The following is a 20,624-nucleotide window of genomic DNA, read 5'->3' on the forward strand; positions in this document are numbered from 1 at the left end:
TGAAAAAAAGAAAGTAGAAGAGGGAATCACCCCCTCTTCGCCTTCCTCTGATTCGGCCAAAGCTGACCACGACAATTACTCTCCCCACAAAGACAAGGCACAGCATTCGGATCAACCTTCCTAACCTTCTCCCAGCCGGGATTATAGTCAAACGTCAATTCCGTCATGGGTGGTACATCTCTCAGCGCAAAGAAAGCCAAGTCGTACAGGTAATCGTCGGCATGGTTGCGAGTCACGGGAATTAGACGACAGTTCGGGTTGCACGAGTGATTTATAAATCGTGTTGGATTGCCGAATCGGTGTCCGTCTATTACGTACTTGCTGTCTTCGCCGGTGGCGAGGAAGTCAAGACTGAATAGATATGAAGGGCCTTTTTGAGCTGTTGCGTCTTCGCGGATGTCGGCTACTTCTTTGGTGATTACTTCCCCTAGGTAGCAGTCGATGAATTGACCTGCGCGGATGGGGTCGGGGGAGCGGAGGCCTTTTTTTTTCTTCGTTAGTATATATATAGAGGATTTCTGTAGGGACTATGAGCTGGGAATGGAATCATACCGAACCCTCGGTTACCGGTCCAGAAAATTTCCAGTCGGACTGTCCGGCCATTCTGCACTACTCGATTCCAGCAGCGTTCATCACATCCACATCTCGAACTACATTCGTAGATCATGACCTTTCGTTTTAGGAACTCCGGTGTAAGAACCAGCAATCGCCCGTCATCATCGGCCCGCTTGTACGGGATCATTGGGTCATTCGTATCCTCTTCCTTGCTGAGGCAGAGACATCTCGCTGGATCGCAGAATCCGTCACAGCTACATCCCGCAAGGAACTCCTCTGGGACAGGTGTGACCCCTTGTCGTAGCTTATACGTATTCACAAACTCAAAGTTGGCTGCAAACTGCGCTAGCTGGTGCTGGTCCCCCGATGCAAAGGTTACTTTAGGGCCTCGGATCTTCGCGAGTTTCTGCTGCAGGGTTTGGTGCAGCTGGGCGCTGATGTCCGGTTTAGATGTGAGTAGTGGGCCAGGGGCGCCGATAGTGAATGGAATGGCTGCTCGATCCACTTTCCGGGCCACGGGGTATGCACCCTTCAAGGCGCGTTTCTCGTACGCGTCGGTTGGGTAGAAGTCCTCGGAGAGGCCGATTGGAGATGGGATGGAGATCACGTCGGCTGAATCGATTTCCTGTTGCTGGCGCCGAGAAGGTGAGGGGATGACTACGCTGAGAGAGATGGGGCCGGGACTAGGGGTCTGGAAGGAGAGGGACCGGCGAGTGCTTAAGAGGGAGCTCTGCTTTCTGTCTTCATCCCCGTCTTGGCTGCGGCAGGGTTCTTGTTTGGTGGCTGCGAGGGTAAGGGGTGAAGATGAACGAGTAGATGTTGCATTAGACTTGATTTGCAGAGGTCTGTTTTCCTTGCCAGCAGAGGAAACGGTGTTAGGGTTAAAGAAAGAAGATCGAGCGGCTGGCACTCGGCGGTGGCTTTGTAAAGACTTGACGTCCTCATCTTCATCGTCATCCTCTATCTCGATAGAGATGGCGTGCTGATTGGCCCGGTTAGTCGGTTGTGGTTGGGAAAAAGACCGCGGCTGTGACTGCGGCCGGCGGGGCAGGAAGGATGCCAGCAGTTCATCTACATCTTCAGATTTTCGTTTCGAAGGAACTGAGGAGGCAGGGCGGTGGGTGAGAGTAGAAGGGGACTTGGGGATGTTGTTCTGAAGATGTGGTGCTGACGATGGCACATGATTCTGGATGTATCAAGTCAGCTGATCCTCTCACGAACTATAGCGAGGGTGGTGCAGTGAATGAGTAAAGCATAATTGTTAAGGTCACAAGAACATGTCTCAACTTCAAGTATAACAGAAAAGAAATCAAATGTGAGACTGTCAGATATTGTTTCTTTCGAGAGATTAAAAAAGAAAATAAAACAAGAAATGTTGTGGCTTTTGTATAAGTTTTCACAACAAGAAACATCCATGCATGCAGTATAGCCGCTAGCTCACAAACTAGATAGACAACTAGCCGCATGAACAACACCAGATAACACGACACCAACCGAACTTGAAAGAGCGAAAATGCGTAAAAGAACAACTCACCTGATTTCTCTCCTCCGAGTCCGAGTCAAGCGTAAGATCGATAACCATGGTGGGAGAGTTAACAGGCGCTCAGGTAGGCAGTAAATTCATGGGTATAGAACTATCACAAGAAAGACACGCTGATAGGAGACATGAGACTGTGGCTGCTGAAGATGATCTTTAGAATAAAATCAAGTCTTGGAGTTAGGAGTGAATTAAAAATAAGACTAGGCTATTTTAGGAAATTATAAGTCAGGTGATTATAAATTAATTAGTTTAAATGTATTACTAGCTATTAAACACTACAGTCCTAGATCAATATAACTGACAAATTAATCTTTTAGTAATTATAAAGATAAAGGATAAGTCACAAGTGATACTGCATCATCCCTTATCCTGAACTTCTGCTGCTATGCTAGTTCGTGGTATCAAAAAACCACTTGATAAATAAATCGAGCAATTCTAATCTGGCCAATAAGGTTGAGTATTGAGAGAGTAACCATAAAAGGGGGCCAACCGTCTTATCTTTGCATAGTTCCGCCCATCCAAAACAACAAATGCAGACAAAAAAGCATCATACCAGCACATACCACAAAACTTCAAAAATAAGTAATAAAACCATATAAACATATAGAATAATATATTTCAAATCATCTCTGATAAACTACTCCTAAATAAACACTCTAGTAAAGACAGTAGAGCGATTCATACTGACTTTATTTAATTCTTTTTGTGTCTGTGGCATTATTTCTTGGCATGTCATCCGCCTTATGACTAATCATATTGAAACATGGTTCATGGTTAGTTATAGAACAATTGGCACTGATAAGTCCTCGAGAACTGTGCAAACTTACATGAACTTCAAGATAAGGTATATTGATCTGGTATTGAAAGATCCATGCTATGCGACGATGCTCAGATACTGCACAACACCCTATACTTCGTCTCTTAGCGTCCTTCTGGTCCCTAGACTAACCAAGCTAAACCCTACGGCATCACGCTAAAGGGGCCAACTGGCTACTGGCAGGTGCATAATCTGGCTTCCGCTTTCTGATCGACATATCCCGTAGATGAGATGAGCTTTGGGGTATGAACTTAGTGGGTCTGTAACATTGCAATTTTTAGTCGATCGAGACTATATACTAGTGGTGTATTGTTTAAAGTGGACAATCAAACAAACTATATACAGATGAGTATGAAATCAAGGCTTGACAAGACAGTAGATGTTGTTTGCTTAGAAGGTTCTTACTTTTGGCTAGCATCTGCTACTATAGCGTATCACGGACTTGACACCAGAACTCTAGAACATTAGTACAAGCATCCTAATCTACATCAGGCAAGATCTCAGGTCTCAGGTCTCTACACTGTAGGAGTTGCTTTGTAGTTGTAGGTAAACGCTGACACAGGTAAATGGCCAACGAACCAGAGTATTATGACTGCCATCAAATCTACCTATATCATAACCTTCAATGTGACTGAAACAGGGCCGACATTCCTACGCATGGTAACGCTCCATAGTCCTGCAGAGAGACAGAACTCTAACATAGGAAAACAGCCCAGAAATTATACAACAGGTCAAGGGTTCAAAGGCTCGGGGGGAGAAAACTGACGGAAATCCATGATGCATCCTGCTCGGTTCTAATGTACACCACGACAAACCGCTACCGGGGACGATGAGCCAGCTCAAGGATTATGCAGACCGAAAGTTAACATAAGGAAAAGGAACAAAAGAAACACGTGATGCTCATGCAAATGCTCATGGTTCAAGCCGATTGGCCCGAGTAAAATAATATGCAATCTGCGTGCAGGCGCCCCATTCACAATACTCTCAGAGTCTTAAAGCGTCCAGGATTTTCTTGGCCATTTCCCGGTATTGCCACATACCGCCTGCAACCTTCTTAAACTGGATACCATGCAGCGAGAACAGCGGCACCTTGACAATCAGAATTTCGAACCGGAGGACCAGGTTCTCGCCCGTATCACTCTGCACCCGGGTTGTAGTCTCTCCCATGACACGTTCGCCCACCACCACGTTGTCACGATGGTCCCGAGAGCCATCATCTTCGTCGGGGCCTTCAGAGTCTGTCACGAAACTTTGATCCGGTGGAGCACGAGTCCGACGCTGGCCCCGAGGCGTGTAGTGTCGCGATTCGTCTCGCTCATCATGGTTCAAAAAGCCCCCGAAGCTGATGCGGCGACGATGGCCCGAAACATGTCCCTGACGGTCTGGGCTGGGGGGTCCGACATCTACTACTTTGTCCAGGTCGATGCTCGGTGCGTGGCGGCAGCTAAAGCCGCCTTTGATCTCAACGTATTCGACGGAGAGCTGTTTCAAGACCCTGATGATATCAGCCCGAATGACTGGCAGAGGTTTGCTGCTGGTTGTTGAAACACTGAAAAGTCCCTTCAGATACACCGGCTTGGAGAGGTCCTCTCCTTCGTTGGCACTTTCTAGTGCCGTACCGGCGCCCGATATGTCCGCGTCGGTCTCCTCAGGAACGTTGGCCTCGCGCGTTGCTTCCCGTCTTGCCCTCCGAGCCTGGATACTCTCGCGTCGGGCATGACCCAGTGACATTGTCCGGGCTGTGTGTGTACGGGTCAACTTGGCCTCCTTTCCGGGCGTGGTTTCTTTCTGCACGTTCGCGTAGTCGGAGCCGCTAGTGGGAGGTGGCTGGGCTGCCGCATCCGCTTCGTGTCTGCGAGAACGACGAGCTCGGTAGTCTGCCGAGTTCACACTTGCAGATCTCTCCAAAAACTTGTTGGACCGCGAGGCCGGCTCGGCGGATCCTGGAGCCTTGAGAAGATCCTGGTGCTGTGGTTGACTACCAGCCGTGTGAACGGCTGTCGGAGACGGGTCCGCGCGTCGGGTTCTCTTAACGCTAAACCCTCTGGAAAGAGGCGAAGCCGAGTCGGCAGGGGGCTGGACATTCAAGGACGGCGTATGCGGGCTTCCAAGTCTGCCGCGTTCCGGGTCACGACTGCGCTCCTTGGTCCTTCGCGTACTAAATCGCCTTAGAATACCTGCTGCTGTGCTCTCCTTCTTCACCGGAGTCTCCGGCTGCGACGCAGGAGGTGCAGGAGAGTGCCCTGCTTGTGGGGCCAGATGAAGGTTCTTGATACCATCATTGAGATCATCGTCACCATGGGTCCTTGCTCTAGGACGAGACCTTCTCCCGGTATCTTTCTCTCCAGGAACGTGGTATTGGTTGGTGTGAGCGGCCTCTGGCGCAGGAAGGTCTGGCATCTGGAGCATCGAGTCCCCGCTAGCGTGCGGAACACCCAGCGCACCAGGGTTAACTTCGACCCGCTCTCTGTCAAGCTTCTCCTTTACGAGGTAGTAGACCGACAAAAGGGGACTATAGGCATTAACCGGGTCGTTGCCTAATTGAACAGCTTCGGCGGAGGGAGCGGACAGTGTGTCTCTGCTGGCCGAGTTTCGTCGCTTGTAGAAGTCGAACACACCGCGCTTCTTTTCGGTATGGCTGGGAGGAGGTTGGTCACGAGCCATGGCCTTTACAGCATGCTGATACTCCTCCGACTCGATGATTTTGGTGAGTTGTGTTGTAATGTATTCCGCGGATCCAAAATCAAATCCGGTCATTTTCTCGACCACCTCCGGATCCAAGGGGAGCTGTATCGGCTCACGGTATGGGAGGTAGTTGTCGGGTGCCCCATTGAAACCTTTGTTCATCCATGGGTGATTCATTATCTCTGACAGACTGGCACGCTGCTTGGGATCGGTTACCAACATGCGCGATATTATATGGCGACATTCTACAATGAAGTATTAGCATTTCGTAGGCGAAGATGGCAGAGGGGTCAGCTAACCTGTTGTGAGCCCGGGCGGGTACTCGAACACACCCTGCTTGATCTTGGCATGAAGTTTGGGCATGCTCTGATCGTCAAAAGGCACTTTGCCACAGACCAGAACATAGAGTACAATTCCGAAACTCCATACATCCACCTCCGGTCCGGTATATTGTCTAGCCTGTAGTAATTCCGGGGCTGCGAAGTAAAGACTGCCACAGAATGTCTTGAGAAGGCTCCTCGGGGAGAAAAGATTGCTCAGGCCAAAGTCGATGATCTTGATGTCGCCAGTCTTGCTGATCAGGATGTTCTCGATCTTCAGGTCACGATGCACGATACTATTGCGGTGGCAATAATCCAATGCGCTGGCGATTTGACGGGCGAACTTCCGAGCCTGCTTCTCTTTCAACTTGCCGTGGGAGATGATGTAGTCCAACATCTGGCCCCCATTGACGAGCTCGAACAACATATACCAATGGTAATTGGTTCGCACCACATCTCGCATACCACAAATGTACGGGTGATTGACGAGGCTGACAATGGCTGCTTCGCGGGCGGTGCGGATCTCTTTGGAGCGATCAGCTCTTTCGGCCTCGCGCGAGCTGCGGTGTTCCTCCGTAGATTGCCGGGGGACGATCTTAACAGCCACCTGTATGGAATCAGTGAATGAACGGAAAGAATCCGAAGGATGACAAGATGAATCACTTACCTGCTCGCCAGTATCCATGTTCTTTCCGACTTTGACCTTGCCCATACTACCTGCTCCCAGTGTTTTACCCAAAGCCCATTGACCCGACGGGGTTGTGATCATCGTGCGACGCTTTGTTTGTACGGAGTTGGTCGGGTGCAGGTGGGCGCCGGCAGCAGCCTGCGAATGTCCCGCAACACCCTCCGCCATGACGGGCCCCGCGGTAGCCATGTCGATGCTATCCCGTTGATGACCGTGTGCCGACAGATTCCGGTGTTGTTTGTGTGAAGGCTGTTCGGAGCGGTAGGAGGTGGAGGGGCGCTCCTGTGAACGCTCCCTGGAGGAGTCCCGACGGAACGGAACGGGTTGGGCACCCCTGGAGGCTTCAAAATCGCGACGGGCTATGTTGTCGAAGACGGCTTGATTCGAGGGAGGGCGACGATCATAGGACTGAGATTTGGAGTAGGAATGGGAATAGCGATTCTGCGAGTGATGATGATGATGGTGATGCTGCGGAGATGGCTGGGAGGCAGTCGCGGGACGGACCGCGACACTTCGGGTTCGGTGAGGGAGATCAGACGAGGGAGGACGATGGGAAGAGGAGCGAGAGGAGATGGACTGGCTTCGGACGACGGAGGGTGACGCAGTGGGAGGAGCAGCAGTGGACATCACGATGGGCAGGAAATTGACGAGGAGTTCCGAGCCAACCACGATTCAGCGCACTTCATCCACCCTAAGATCGCTTGGTGATCGAGGGGAGGGTTTCGCGTGAGGGCGGGATGCAGCCCAAAGGGAGGCCAGAAGACCGGTCGGGGAGCAAGTGGGAGCGAGTGGGGGAGATGGCGTTGGCTGACGGAGCAACTTTGAGGGAAGCGACAGCCTGCGTGGGTACGTCCAGTCTCCAGCGAAACGGCTTGACACACTCCTCCCCCATGTATTTTCGGAAGGCCTAGAAATTAGGGGGGGTGAGATGTGGGTAGGTGTGAGGGGAGGAGTAGTAGTATTAGTAGTAGAAGGGACGGGGCACCACTACTAGCGGAGCTGATGGGGGGGGAGGGAAATAGGAGAAAGGAGTGAATAGATACCACTCACAATAGAGTGAGTAAGTAAAAAATAAAAAAGAGTGAAAGGGGCGGGGGGAAGGAAAATAAGGAAAATGAGAAATGGACAAGGGGAGTTTGCGAAATGCAGAAAAGAGACAAGACAAGAGAAATGTGGGAACGGACTGGGTGTAGTACTACTAGTACTACTACTACTACTTAGTACTGAATGAGTACTGAGTGTTTGTTGGATTGACGCTGGGATTGCGGCTGGCAGCTGCGGAGAAAGCCAGAAACCAGACCAGACCAGGACCGGACAAGTCCAGCCAGAAATCAGCCAGGAATAGTAGTTCCCGGAAGACACACTAGAAAAGAGGGGATATCCCGAATAAATGTCTCTGATCTCCGCTGCACTCTGCTAGGCCAAGAATGTGTGAAGGGAAATGAAGGGTCTTGCTTGGCTTGCTTATTTTTTTTAAAAATAAAAATGCAGGACGTAATTATTCTTCGGGTTGAAGAGTGAATGGGGAGAATTGGAGAGCAGAGTAGATAATTAAAGAGAGAGAGAAAATGGGAAAGAGGAGTAGAAGGAGGGTGAGAGAGTCCGTCCGTGAGAGTCAAGAGCGGGAGGGTGAGGAAATGATGCCCATGCGACCTTCTCTCGTATTTTGCTTGCTGCTGCATGGATTCTGGCGGAATCACCAGGGCGATTGCATCGAGTTACGCAGGGGAAATGGAAACTGCAATTTCCATCCACTCATCTCCATCTGTAAAATATTTATCGTTACCTTACTTCTTGTTCCTCTTTACTTACTCTTCTTTTTACCCTTCATTTTCTCTATCGACGGGGATTCCATTCCTGTCTGCTTTCTTCCCCCCTCTCCCTCTCGGTAGAAATTAGACAGCTGCATGCACGTTCTCCATCCGAGATTACTATATTACTATATTGAATCACATAGTGGTTGCCTCCCAGGCAATAGTCTAGTTCCTCCATCCTTTTTCCCCTCTCATCAATCTCACCTCACCCCTACAGGTCGGATCAGGGACCCTGACAACTACTACTACTACTTCTCCGACCGCCGGTGGAACGAGACCATTTGATACGTCGGACTTTCGGTGTTTTGGGCACGGATGGGCATGATCACCTGGCCGAGGGACTCATCATCATCATCATCATCATCATCATCAATTCTGGGTCCTGACAATTTCAACCTGCTGGACGGTCCAAATTAAGTTGGTCGGATGAGCCCAGATTTATCTGCCAAGCACGTTCGGTCGCAGAAGTGGACATCAGATGCCCTCGTTCTGTTTTCGGATGCTGATGTTGGATCTGTCATCCGCCCCCGTGGCCATCATTTTCAATCTCGCGGTTAATCCGAGAACAGCCAGACTAGTAACTTAGTTAGTACGTAGTACCCCCGTAGCACTAACAATATATATTGTTGGGGTCTCTTCAAATACTACTATTAATTAATTGTCCAGCTGAACAAGACCAACACACGTAGCCTGAAATAATATCATCTCTCCCAGATCTGTTGACACATCTCATGATTCACAACAATGAAGGAATAGTGTGTGATACACATAAACATTAAATCCGGTCAGGTGCTTAAAGGTACTTACTTTTGAGTGTTTCCAGCCACATAGAAACGTGGCGGTGCACGCGCCTTTTCCATGTCCGCCTTGTCACATGTCTTCCGCCCGCGGCCTCTTGTCATGCACCGTTCATCATCATCGGCATCTGCTTGTTTCCGCTTCCTTCCAGGTCACCATTCTAGTGCTCTTCCATTCGTTCACTCACCAGGTGGGTAACCAAATATACAAGTAGTGGTAAGACCACTTCATCCACGTAGGATCTACAATACAGACACTGATGATATGTCGACGTCAGAAACAGCCATGCTGCACCCTTGAGCTGCACCTTCACCATGGCCAGTAAAAGGAGCCGCGCCGCCTTCGAGGCAGACTTGCAGGCCCGCCAGTCTCCTTACGCGTTATACGGAACCCCATTGCCCCCATTGGACGATAGCGTGCGAGACGACGGATCATATGCGCCCATCTGGAAGCAGGAGGTAACCGATGACCGGGGAAGGAAACGCCTACATGGTGCCTTCACCGGTGGATTCAGTGCCGGGTGAGCTCACGATCCATGTATAGCGTTGGACAGCACACTAAAGGCGGCCCATCTTCAGGTACTTCAACACCGTCGGGTCGAAGGAAGGATGGACTCCAGCAACCTTTGTGTCTTCGCGCCAGAACCGCGCCAAGGATGTTCGACAGCAGCGACCAGAAGATTTCATGGATGAGGAGGATGTTCGGGAAGCGGAAGAGTCCAAGAGACTGCAAACCGCCGATGAGTACTCCGGCTTTGGTTCTACAGATGCCGAAATGGCGCGCCGCGGAGGGTTGATGGACCTCCTGAAAACGAGCGGAGAAACTATGGGGGTGAAACTTCTGAAGAGGATGGGATGGCGAGAAGGCCAGGGAATTGGGCCCAAGGTGCGGCGTAGAGCTGACCTCGGGGACCGTATGTTGCAACGTGATGGAGGAGCCGAACAAACATACCTCTTCGCGCCCGAAAACCCGCCAATGGTTGCTTTCATCCATAAGACCGATCATAAGGGCCTTGGATTTGAAGGAGAGGCCCGCCTAGACGCTCGGCAAACCAAAGCGAACGAGTCCGACGATGAGGATAACGATTCGTTCTTCGGAAAGCGGCTAATGGCTCCGGGGAAGTCGAAGCAGTCCAAGGCGAAAGAACCACGACGCGGGGCGTTTGGCGTCGGTGTGCTGAATGATACTGGCTCGGATGATGAGGATCCCTATTCCTTAGGCCCACAGATATCTTATAACCGAGTGATCGGAGGGGACAAGAAGAAGAAAAAGAAAGCAAAACCTGCCGAGGATGCGCGACTACTCTCCAGTTCGTCCAACCCGCTTATTGGCAGCAAACCCGTATACATACCGAAAAGGGTCATTGCCGCCAAGGGCGCCGCCGGTTTTCGAAAGTGTTCTGATGGCCGTTTGCCTTTGGAAGGATTCTTGCTTGCGGATGGCATTTCAAGCCTCTCAATATCCTCGCAAGAGAAGAAGTATGCGCCACCGGAAATTCCCAAGGATTGGAAATCCAGCAAAGCACCGACACAGGAAAGGGATGTCTCAAACTACGTTTCTACGGCGGAGGCAGCTAAAGCTTCGTCAATGGATCCTACCGCAAGAGCCGCGCTTTTGGGAGAAGCACAACTTCCCGGAAAGTCCATATTCGATTGGATGACTCCAGAGGCTCGGGAAAGGATCGTGAAGCTTACGGGCAAGACCGATCTGCCGCCGGCTCTTGGTGAAAAGGCCCCTAAAGGCTACGAGCTCTCAGAGGCGGAGAAGCGCAAGGATTTGTGGGATCTCGTACCCAAACTGGACAAGCAGGTAGCCGTCCAGGCACTCACACGAGCAGCCAGTGGTTGGATGCCGTATGCAGAAGATCTAAGCAAACGGGACCGCTATCGAACATTTCTCCAAGTACGAGCTGGACTCCGTGACAGCCTTCCGGACCGGGTCCCCGGATCAACTACAGATGAATGGGCAGCGGAACTACACGAATTTGCGCGAGCGGCGGAGGTCTTTAAGCCCATGTCTGGACTTATGGCATCGCGATTCACCTCTGCCAGTTCTGGACCCAAAGAGTCGTCCGACAAATCTGACGGGTCTCCTTCGGCGGAGCCTCTGCTTAGCAAGCCCGCAGCCAAACCAGAGGACCCTGCAGTGGAGGCAGCGAAAATTGGCATGTTTGGCCCAATGACTCGAAGTAGCATCTCTTTCTACCCGACGCGTCTCTTGTGCAAGCGATTCAATGTTCGGCCCCCCGAGCATGTCCAAATGGATCCTGGTGCGCCATCGGGACGCGCTGAAGCCCCCGTCTCCGGGAACCGGTTCCAATCGGCAGGTTACCAGACCGCTTCCGGGCCGAAAGAGTTAGTTTCGCGGGATGTTATGAACCAACTCATGCTTGAGGCTGGCGGTGGATCTCTGGCAGCTGCAGACGCGGCCTCGCCGACGTCATCAGGGCCAGCGGGAAGTCGGGCACCGGTGGTGGTCGAGCCAGAGCGAAACGAAGCATTAGAAGCGGAGCGGCCGGGCGAGGCGGTGTTCAAGGCGATCTTTGGCAGTGATGATGAAGATGAGGATGAGGAAATGAGCTGATTGATATATTGGGGGGGATCCTGGACCTGTACAGCTAGATGGACACCCAGTCTTCGTATTTCCTGCAGGCAAAGCCAATATTGACTTTGAAACGTAATGATCGTCTGGGGATATTTGCAAAGTCCCACTCCTTCCACGTACCCGACCGCTTAAAGTTTTCTTTGGTTGTTAAAAAAAAAAAAAAAAGAAAAAGGAGATCCACCTGACAGTGGATGCATAAAAAAAGAAAAAATAAATATACAGTAGATTTCTCAATCAGAGTAGAATAATTGTTTATTTCTTTTTTTTCTTTTTCTTCTCTTTTTTATTCAATTTCTTTCCCAGCGGAGGACTGGAACTGTGACATCCGATACAAGTGAAGCCGGAAGAGAAAGCCGCCTTTGCAACTTCCCTCTTCCCCCCAAACTTCTCCCTCTCCAACTCTCCAACTCGCAGAAGAACGGTCTGGACAAGACCTGCACAGTGTGACACCGCAGGAAACGTTGCGGAGCGAGTGATCGGTTGGCAATATCAACTAGGCTCCGCGCTTAAAGTTCTCTACCGTTTGCTTAACACGAAGAAGAGGACGGCGAACCCTCCAGTCAACCTTGGGCTGATCCCCTCACGTCGGTGCGCCGTCATCGTCATATCCTCCTCTTCTTCCCCCGCTGGTTGGTCCCTTTTATTTACCTCAGCACTGGTCGATCAGCAGTACTTTTCTATTGCTTTTCTCTCCTCAATCATTGTCACCGTATTTCTCTCTTTCTTTTTTACACACTCTCTTTCTCTTTCCTCCACTCTGTGCCTCTGCATCGTGGCTGGTCAGGCCATTGCGCTGCAGCTCTCCGCATCGCCGCCACCACTCAGCAACTGGGTTTCCACCGCTTCGGGTCATACGACCGATTGCGATAACTGGATGGGAGGATCCTCCATTTATGATAGGAACGGCTCATTAGACTAGGCTGGTCTAATAAGCTCTCCCCCGCCGGCATCGTGAACCACATCTTCTAACCACCCCCCCTCTCCACCCCCCTCCTCATCTGGTTATCTCCAACTGCGTCCCTGCAGTGACTCTCACTGACCACTGACCCCCGTCGGTTCTGGCGACTGGTTGTCTTTGGCTGATGGAGCTTGAGCTTGTTTCTTCAACATGGTGAGTCTTGGATCCACCCTCTTGTTCTCCTTGATTTCTCCGTGTCCGCACCTTTATACATTTTCCCGATGCGGAGTCGCATGCCATCCCATCCTGCTATCCGTCATCTCAAAAGTCCATTCCCTGTAGCCAACCTTCTCTTTACTCTTCCACCTAGTCCTTGTACATGACATTCTGGGTTTCAAATTCTCACTATCTCTGAAAAAATATAGGGTTGTTGCTTTTCTATATCGCGCGACAATAGCCGTCCTTCCTATGCAGCGCAGGTAGTTACCGAAGAGCGCCGTCCCGAAGACTCTCATCCCCAAGCCGCCGCAACAAGCAATGCGCTCACCTCCGGCAACTCGTCTACCAGGGCACGCGGATCCCGAATCAGGGCAGAACACTTCCCACTGAGCCAGCATTACAATGCGCCTATCCGTCGTCACGTCTGGTATAGCAAACGGCGCCTATGGACTCGCACACAACTGGACCAGGAGCGCACCGAGTTCTTCGAAACTAGGGTCACGGGTCGTTCAGAGATCTGGGCGGCTTTGTCTGCGGCCATCTCTTTGATGCGCGCCGGTGATCTCGCAACAGCGCAGAGTTTCATTGATGCAGCCGGCATCACTGTCCCCACCGGTGATCTCTGCCAAGGCTGTTACGACGAGCAAGGTGTACTATACCGGCTACCACAGTGCATTGTCAGCGACCCAGAGAATATCGTGCGATCCGACGAGGAGCCCGATGACTTCGACACGGACGACGGCAAGCTATCTTCAGACGAAGCCTCCGGGGATGAACTAATAGCCGATGACATTGAACGTCGTCGGGACGAAAAGGGCAAGACTAGCGAACGTGATTTGATCCGCATCCGTGCGCGATTGAGCGATAGAGGCGGTCCCGACATCATCCTGTCAGTGGTGAAGACGATGAACGTCGGCTTGATAGCCCGCAAAGTGCAACAAGAGGCAGGGGTACGTCAGCTGCGATTAATCCCAGACCTTGTTTAAATCGGAATTGAACATGAAATACTAACACTAGTGGTTGTATAGATTCCGCGCACTCACCGTGTGAGGTTCGTCTACCTAGGCAGAATGCTCAAGGAACATGTGCCCCTAGTCGACCAAGGATGGAATTCCGCCCACGTTATCAGCGCCCTCGTTGTCCCGCGGCAATCGGTGTCATGACAGTTTCGTGGCTGCGATAGCTCACATGCAACCTAACAACCTACCTGCATGAACAGCCTGCAGAGACCGATCCACCTAATCCAAACTTTGATCTACGGTCTGATATTGCAGAATAAACAACACAACACGGCGCAATACAACACACCTCACTTCACCTCGTCCGTCCGTCCGGCCGACTAACTTTTCACTTAATGATGATAATACTCCGATACCCCAACCTACCCACCGACTTATCTCACGACAGCATTGCCATCGAATTGGCATAGCCTGCACGAGCCTGACCTACTCTTCCTCTTACCCAGATGCAAAGGCATCATCACTTCGATCATGTCTGTTTTCACGTCCATGTCCTATTTGTTTGGTTCCGCACAATACCCCAATTAGTGTTTGATTGATTGATTGATTTTTTCTTCCTCCTTGATGATGGAATATTACTTCTTGTCTAGTACTTATTACCTTAATTAACAATTACATAGTTCATTACACTTAATAATACCTCTGTAAACTACTAAATACCCTATGATAATAGTACATAGTATCTTTCCATCTGTACATAATTCCTACGTTGCAGTAGTACCATTATTTTGATATTTATTATGTCAGATAATGTACCCTTCTAATAGCCATCCATTTTAGTTTTACTGCAACATCACGATCCGTTAGTACTTAAATAACAATTAGCTTACTTCATGATAGTTGGTAACCAATGCCCATGCTCAGTTAGCGGGTTATATATAATTGTGCTATGCCATCTCCCCGCTAGAAATACCCGTAATAAGGAGGATTCGAAGCCCCACGCAAACCAACAGCATAAAATCAAGATAAGAACAGTATATGTATATTGTGATTGAAAAGAAAGAGGCAAAAAAGAAAGAAAAAGGGATATGAATCAAAGACCAACCAACGGACTAGGATATGATTTGGAGAAAATGCAAAAAAGAAATTGCTGTGCATCATCCGTGAATCGAACACGGGCCTCATCGATGGCAACGATGAATTCTACCACTAGACCAATGATGCTTGAGCTGCGGACCATTGCGTTATCTGATTCGCTGCTTGTTTTATTTTCCCCTTATTAGCTTCTATCAAGGACAGACATGCTAATGTCCTGAATTGTTTACTCATGATGAGTTAGCACATACATAATGCAAAGTAACTGAGTATAATGCTGGTTGTTTGACATATGTGTGCTATATTTCATGACAAGCATAAAATATGCTGGGACAAACAGTCAGCAAAAATGCTGACAATAAAATCTAACTGTAATATCCCGCCACATGTAGATCATCCTTATCCCTTCTGGAACCCTAGAACAATTTTCCGTTCTCGGCTTCTCTTCCCTTGGGCGTCTGTCCGGATCGTCTCTTGAACACGCGGCAGACCACCCTTGCGCCCTGTACCACGCCTCTGACCAGACTAGTGGGGTTGTAGTGCTTGACCCGGAACATGTAGTACAAGGCGACTGTACCCATGATGTTGAACCCCACGTACGCCCATCCTATTCCAAAGTTCCGCCAGCGCTGGCTGTAGTCTTTAGATTCGTTAGCAGACGTGAAAGGTAAAGGGCAAATGGGAATACATGAACGTACAAATTTCACTTGTTGCAAGGTATTGATCGGCATTCTGCAGCTGACAGTATTGACATCCTTGAGTCGCTGCTGGGTTAGATAGTGTCCCCGCAGCAGTTTGCAAGTACTGAGCCATGTACTGGCCACAGGTCTGACCAGAGGGAGGATTGAATACGCTCATCTCCTCGCTGGAACATTGAATCGACCGTCCGTGTAACCCTGTTGCCGTGATACCCGCAATCAGGTAGGTCAGTGGAGAGACCCGGTACATGAAGATCCAAAAACCTGGCAGTGCTTGGGGTGGCTGCATAACACCATTGAACGTCAGAGCCATGATAAACATGAGCGTGGCGATGGAACCTCCTGTTTCGGCATCAGGCAGCGCGGAAATTACCAAAGCGGCAAACGTCGAGGTGAACATGTAGAATTGTACGACGAAGAGTAACATGAGCCCTTGTCGGTGAGATGCCTGATTGGCTCCGTAGATTGGATAGTAGTAGCACGCATAGGCAATGACTCCGGCGAGAATTTGGTAGGGTATCTCAACCAGAACGTTGGCGACAAGGAATGCTGCCCATGAATACGCTTTGGAGGGTCTTTCTCGCACCTCGTAGAGTGACCGCTGAACCACAAATTTTGGCATTATCCTGAAACCTCATTAGCCTATTGTCGAAAGAAGTAATACGATGTACTTACTGCTGCACCAGAGTTGAGAAAATCGAAGTGAGCATAAAGGCGCTGAATAGGACATCCTGGAACCCTTGCATGTTGTTATCAGGTTTGAAAAATGTGAAACCGATGAACAAGGAGGCAGCAGTAGCCAGAATAAGCTTGGCCCATACGTAGGAAGGTTCACGCCAATACTGCTGGAAGACACGATGGGTTACGTGCCACAGCTGATTGGGGAACGGCATGGCGTATTCTCCTTTCTGCGCATCGTCATTGCCAGTTTCAGGGGCAGAGGCTCTCTCTTGGTGAATCCGATCAATTTCTTTCTGAATATCATTGGCCTGTTGGCTATCGTTCCAAACAGCTGGCCAGTCCTTGGTAGCTCTGCCAGAGGCACCGGCACCTATAATCTCCAACATATACTCGGCGGGCTTATTCATCAGCATAAGGTATCACACAGTCATTAGAGCGCTTACATTTTCTGACGGCCCACATGGCCTTGCGCCATTTGACTCAAAATATGTCAGTAAGGTTTGTGACTGCTCTCCTATGTCTCCAAAGTAAACCGTCCGCCCTCCTTTTGCCAAGAAGAGAAGGCGATCGAACTGCTGAAACAACAGCGCACTGGGCTGGTGAATTGTGGAGAGCACTGCTTGACCATGATTTGCAAGCTTCCTGAGGAAAGCACAAATAGCCCAAGAGCTTTGTGAGTCCAGCCCACTAGTTGGCTCATCAAGAAAGATCAGAAGTGCGGGCTTAGCGGCAAGCTCCACACCAATTGTCAGTAATTTCCTCTGCTCAACATTTAGACCTTCACCAGGTGTTCCGACAATAGCACTAGCAAAGTCCTGCATATTAAGCATTTCAATAACCTCCTCAACGTGTTTATACTTCTCTTTCTTGGAAACCGACTTAGGCTGGCGCAGAAGTGCGCTGAAGCGCAGAGCTTCTCTGACAGTTGTTGTAGAAAGATGCAGATCCTGCTGTTGTACATATCCCGTCTTCCTTTGGAAGCTACTGTCAAGTGGCTTTCCGTCCACGAGCATGTCGCCTGTAACAACGCCTATCGAAACACGTTTTGCCAGGACATCAAGTAAAGTAGTTTTCCCGGCGCCTGACACCCCCATCAAAGCTGTGAGTGTTCCAGGCTTGACCCATCCTGAGACATTGTCCAGAAGACGTCGCTGGCCTCCCTTGACCGGTATATCATAGCAAACGTTTCTCCACGTAAATATACTATGCTGTTCGGGAAGAGCAGATGCATCCTTCTCTGATTCGGCGGACCTGTGGGCCACGGCAACACTACCAGCCCCGGCATCTCCCTGAGGCTTTTTGTCGAGGCCGCGCATGTGGGGAGGGACATGGCCTCGCCGGAATACAAGGAACTCAGCTTTAGACGAGGTTGCCGAGTTGAGTTCTGTTGCGATCAAGTAGACCACAGTGAAGAAGATCCAGAACCCTATGAGGATCCCGAGATTTCTCCACTCATGTGCATACGTATAGTTGTACTGGGTTTCGATGTAAGCATCTCCAGAGACAGTCCTTTCACCAGCAACACTGCCACGAATGGAGCAGATAAAAGAGTCACCAGTCAGCGTCGGATATGATGGTATGAACTGTGAACACGTGAAGCGTCGGCCGTGGAATTCGTTGGCAATTAGAGCCTCGAAGGTATAAAAAACTGGGTTGATCCATCGAATCCAACTGAACCACGGGATAGAGGACATTTGAGGTGTAGGTATTACAAATCCGGTGTAGATGACGATGGCCAACACGATGACGCCAGCCATAGCCATTGCTTGTGCAAGTGTCTTCGTCGAGGCTGCGAGGGTTCGGAAGATGCCTGACATCGCAAGTGTGCTTAGGAAAGTAAACAGGAAGAATATGAAGAACTGGGATGGTTCGTAACGCTATCGTCATAGTCAATATTGTGCCCACGTCCACCCGAGTCATTGTATGTACTTACCAAGCCAGCTAGGAAGTAAAAGATGATGTTGAAAACCACGGCAGAGACGAATTTAACGGGTATATCGGACACAATGCCACCAAAGGCTTCAGCAAAAGGATGGACAAAAGCGTATGATGCTTGTTTTTCAATGATAGGCCGTTGGTCGTAAAGCGAGTTTATCTCTGTTATGCTGATGAGAGCGTTCATCCTGAGATGCAGTCAGCTAGCATATTCTCCAATTCATCCTCTGATTGTACGATAGTCGCTGTCTGGGAGAAGAACTTATTCACGTCATTCTGGGTAACATACAGCACAGCGAAGAAAAGAGCAGCTCCTTTGCTTTGAAAGCCCACAGTGGCATTTGGTGTCCTGGATGTCTTAGCGTACGTTCGAACCGCAGAGAATGAAAAAAATCTTACCCAAAATACATTGAGCCAATGATGAGAGACATGGCTATTCTTCCAATGACGTTTGTCAGTGTGGAAGGCTTATCATTCCAGATCCTATAAGGGTCAGCAGTTCCTTCACAGACAAACGAGATGTAGCAGCAATTACCTTTGATACGCCCTAATGGTACAAAGCTTTACCTGCATGGGAATCGAAATTATATAGGGACTCTTTGACCAAACATGTCGCGCTTGTTTCAGGCGCTTCATTTCACCAAACTCTTGCTCATGCTTTCCACCTAACGGAAACTCCTTCATGTGCTGTTCGATTTCCTGCTGAAGCCTGGCATACTGAGGGCTGTTCTTCCAGTACTTTTCGAAGTCATCTGGTGTCCGAGGAACCTTGTTCTCCATTCCTTCGCGTGCTTGACGCTCTTGGGGGTTAGTGACTGATGTCAGGAAGTCACCGGTTGTCTGGCGCGGCGGGCAAAGCCACCCCATGTTCTCGAAATATTCCCTTGCCTCGTCGCATGGACCGAAGTATATCTCGCGACCCTCATACAGAACGATTGCCTTGTCAAACACATCGTATATTGCTTGGGATGCTTGATATATCGCAACTGCATGGCAGGTACCGGCTAAGTTGGCCGAAACACGTAGAGCCTTGACGAATTCCAGAGCACTTGCAGAATCGAGGCCCCTAGTACTATTATCCCATGCCCCAACAGGTGCTCCGGAGACTGTGAAGCATGTCAACTGAACCGCTAGCTATACTCTTGTAGTGGCATGGTGACTCACGCGCCATCTCAGCAATACTACATACAGGTTAGCTCAAGTCGAGAAGACAGATCCGGGATAAAACATACCTAACTCGCTTTCGTTCGCCTCCTGATACACCCCTGATATAGTCATCGCCAACTGGAGGTAGCATTAGGTATACAATGAACATTCAACGGCTTTCCATTCGACAATAGAGACGCACCCTTTGTGTTGTACGTATGTGACAGGCCAAAGATAGTCAGCGCGACCTGGGTAACGTATTTAGCATACTGCTGTCGAGTAACGCCTTGCACTCGGTTCTCGGGCGCTCTCGCAGCGGCGGCAAATTCCAACGTTTGACCAACAGTGAGATGCGGGAAATGCTTATCCACCTCTTGATTGTATAGCACCTCGCCTTTGAATTCTTTGTGCATCTTCTCCATGGAGATGCCATTGAACTGGATTTCAGAGCTTTTGCGGAGCTTCAGGCCATGAAGTTCCCCACACAATGACTTCAAGAAAGTTGAACAGCCACTCCCAGGGCGTCCCAGAACAATCAGGAGCTCACCACTTCTGAGGAGGCCATCAAAGTCACGCAGGATATGCTTCTCCGGAGTGCGCTGCACACAAGGCAGATATTCCTGTGGCCTGAAAGGGGCGAGAAGAATTGAAGACACGTTGTTCTGGTATTGTAGGGCGGAACCTGAGCCCGAGACATTAAGATGTTGGAAGACGACACCAGTCGAAGGAGGTCGAGGGATTCCCTCCCTGTCCAGTATCTTCAGCACCATGCGAACCCATTTGTAGTGATCGAATTGGTCATTTGTGGGATCAAGGACTGGGTCGCCCATTTCCAGCCCTTCGAGGGTGTCCTTTCGTTCAACCGGTCCATCGACAGTCGAATCGAGAGTGCTCTGGCGTCTTGGAAAATTGGAAGCCAAGCGGGTCAATTCAGCCTTTTGCTCAGGGTCCATATTCTCCATGAAGGAGCTTTCATTGCGCGTCAATCGCGGTGGTCTTTGGGAGTTGCTCGGCCCAGAAGCCAATTCCTCATGTTTCGAGGAGCTGGGCTGCGAGCTCTCGTCGGGCTCCTCAAGCTGCGCCATCTTTGAAGACGAGACTGTTGGCAGGCTAGAGCAGGACACAAGGGTAGAACCCACCGTCAAAACCGAAAGAAAGCAGAATCTTGTGAT

General features: G+C 50.0%; 5 protein-coding genes and 1 non-coding gene across 6 annotated transcripts; 2 read left to right on the forward strand and 4 right to left on the reverse strand.

The window, feature by feature from the left end:
- Positions 1-26: 26 nt before the first annotated feature.
- clrD (histone-lysine N-methyltransferase Clr4) lies at positions 27-2,137 on the reverse strand (the record flags this gene model as incomplete). Its single annotated transcript, XM_035503949.1, has 3 exons — positions 27-481; positions 553-1,741; positions 2,090-2,137. 3 exons carry the CDS (start codon positions 2,135-2,137, stop codon positions 27-29), a joined length of 1,692 nt encoding a protein of 563 aa, XP_035359842.1.
- A 1,759-nt stretch (positions 2,138-3,896) lies between these two features.
- On the reverse strand, positions 3,897-7,232 carry kin1 (putative serine/threonine protein kinase Kin1; the record flags this gene model as incomplete). Its single annotated transcript, XM_035503950.1, has 3 exons — positions 3,897-5,842; positions 5,897-6,524; positions 6,585-7,232. 3 exons carry the CDS (start codon positions 7,230-7,232, stop codon positions 3,897-3,899), a joined length of 3,222 nt encoding a protein of 1,073 aa, XP_035359843.1.
- Positions 7,233-9,531: 2,299 nt separating this feature from the next.
- AtWU_08843 (putative G-patch domain protein) lies at positions 9,532-11,800 on the forward strand (the record flags this gene model as incomplete). The annotated part of the gene is made up of 2 exons (XM_035503951.1): positions 9,532-9,737; positions 9,796-11,800. 2 exons carry the CDS (start codon positions 9,532-9,534, stop codon positions 11,798-11,800), a joined length of 2,211 nt encoding a protein of 736 aa, XP_035359844.1.
- A 1,129-nt stretch (positions 11,801-12,929) lies between these two features.
- Positions 12,930-14,101, forward strand: AtWU_08844 (ubiquitin domain protein; the record flags this gene model as incomplete). The annotated part of the gene is made up of 3 exons (XM_035503952.1): positions 12,930-12,932; positions 13,145-13,888; positions 13,967-14,101. The coding sequence occupies 3 exons, from the start codon at positions 12,930-12,932 to the stop codon at positions 14,099-14,101; spliced, it is 882 nt and encodes a 293-aa protein (XP_035359845.1).
- Positions 14,102-15,050: 949 nt separating this feature from the next.
- On the reverse strand, positions 15,051-15,121 carry AtWU_t230. The gene has a single exon. It is a non-coding gene; the product is annotated as a tRNA-Gly (tRNA).
- Positions 15,122-15,408: 287 nt separating this feature from the next.
- Positions 15,409-20,537, reverse strand: AtWU_08845 (ATP-binding cassette transporter; the record flags this gene model as incomplete). Its single annotated transcript, XM_035503953.1, has 11 exons — positions 15,409-15,632; positions 15,691-16,316; positions 16,366-16,769; positions 16,815-18,248; positions 18,305-18,494; positions 18,596-18,655; positions 18,706-18,789; positions 18,842-19,412; positions 19,471-19,487; positions 19,539-19,590; positions 19,655-20,537. 11 exons carry the CDS (start codon positions 20,535-20,537, stop codon positions 15,409-15,411), a joined length of 4,545 nt encoding a protein of 1,514 aa, XP_035359846.1.
- Between the last annotated feature and the right edge of the window lie 87 nt (positions 20,538-20,624).

This window comes from Aspergillus tubingensis (genome assembly GCF_013340325.1).
Source record: "Aspergillus tubingensis WU-2223L DNA, scaffold_9, whole genome shotgun sequence".
In the NCBI taxonomy this organism is placed as follows: domain Eukaryota; kingdom Fungi; phylum Ascomycota; class Eurotiomycetes; order Eurotiales; family Aspergillaceae; genus Aspergillus; species Aspergillus tubingensis.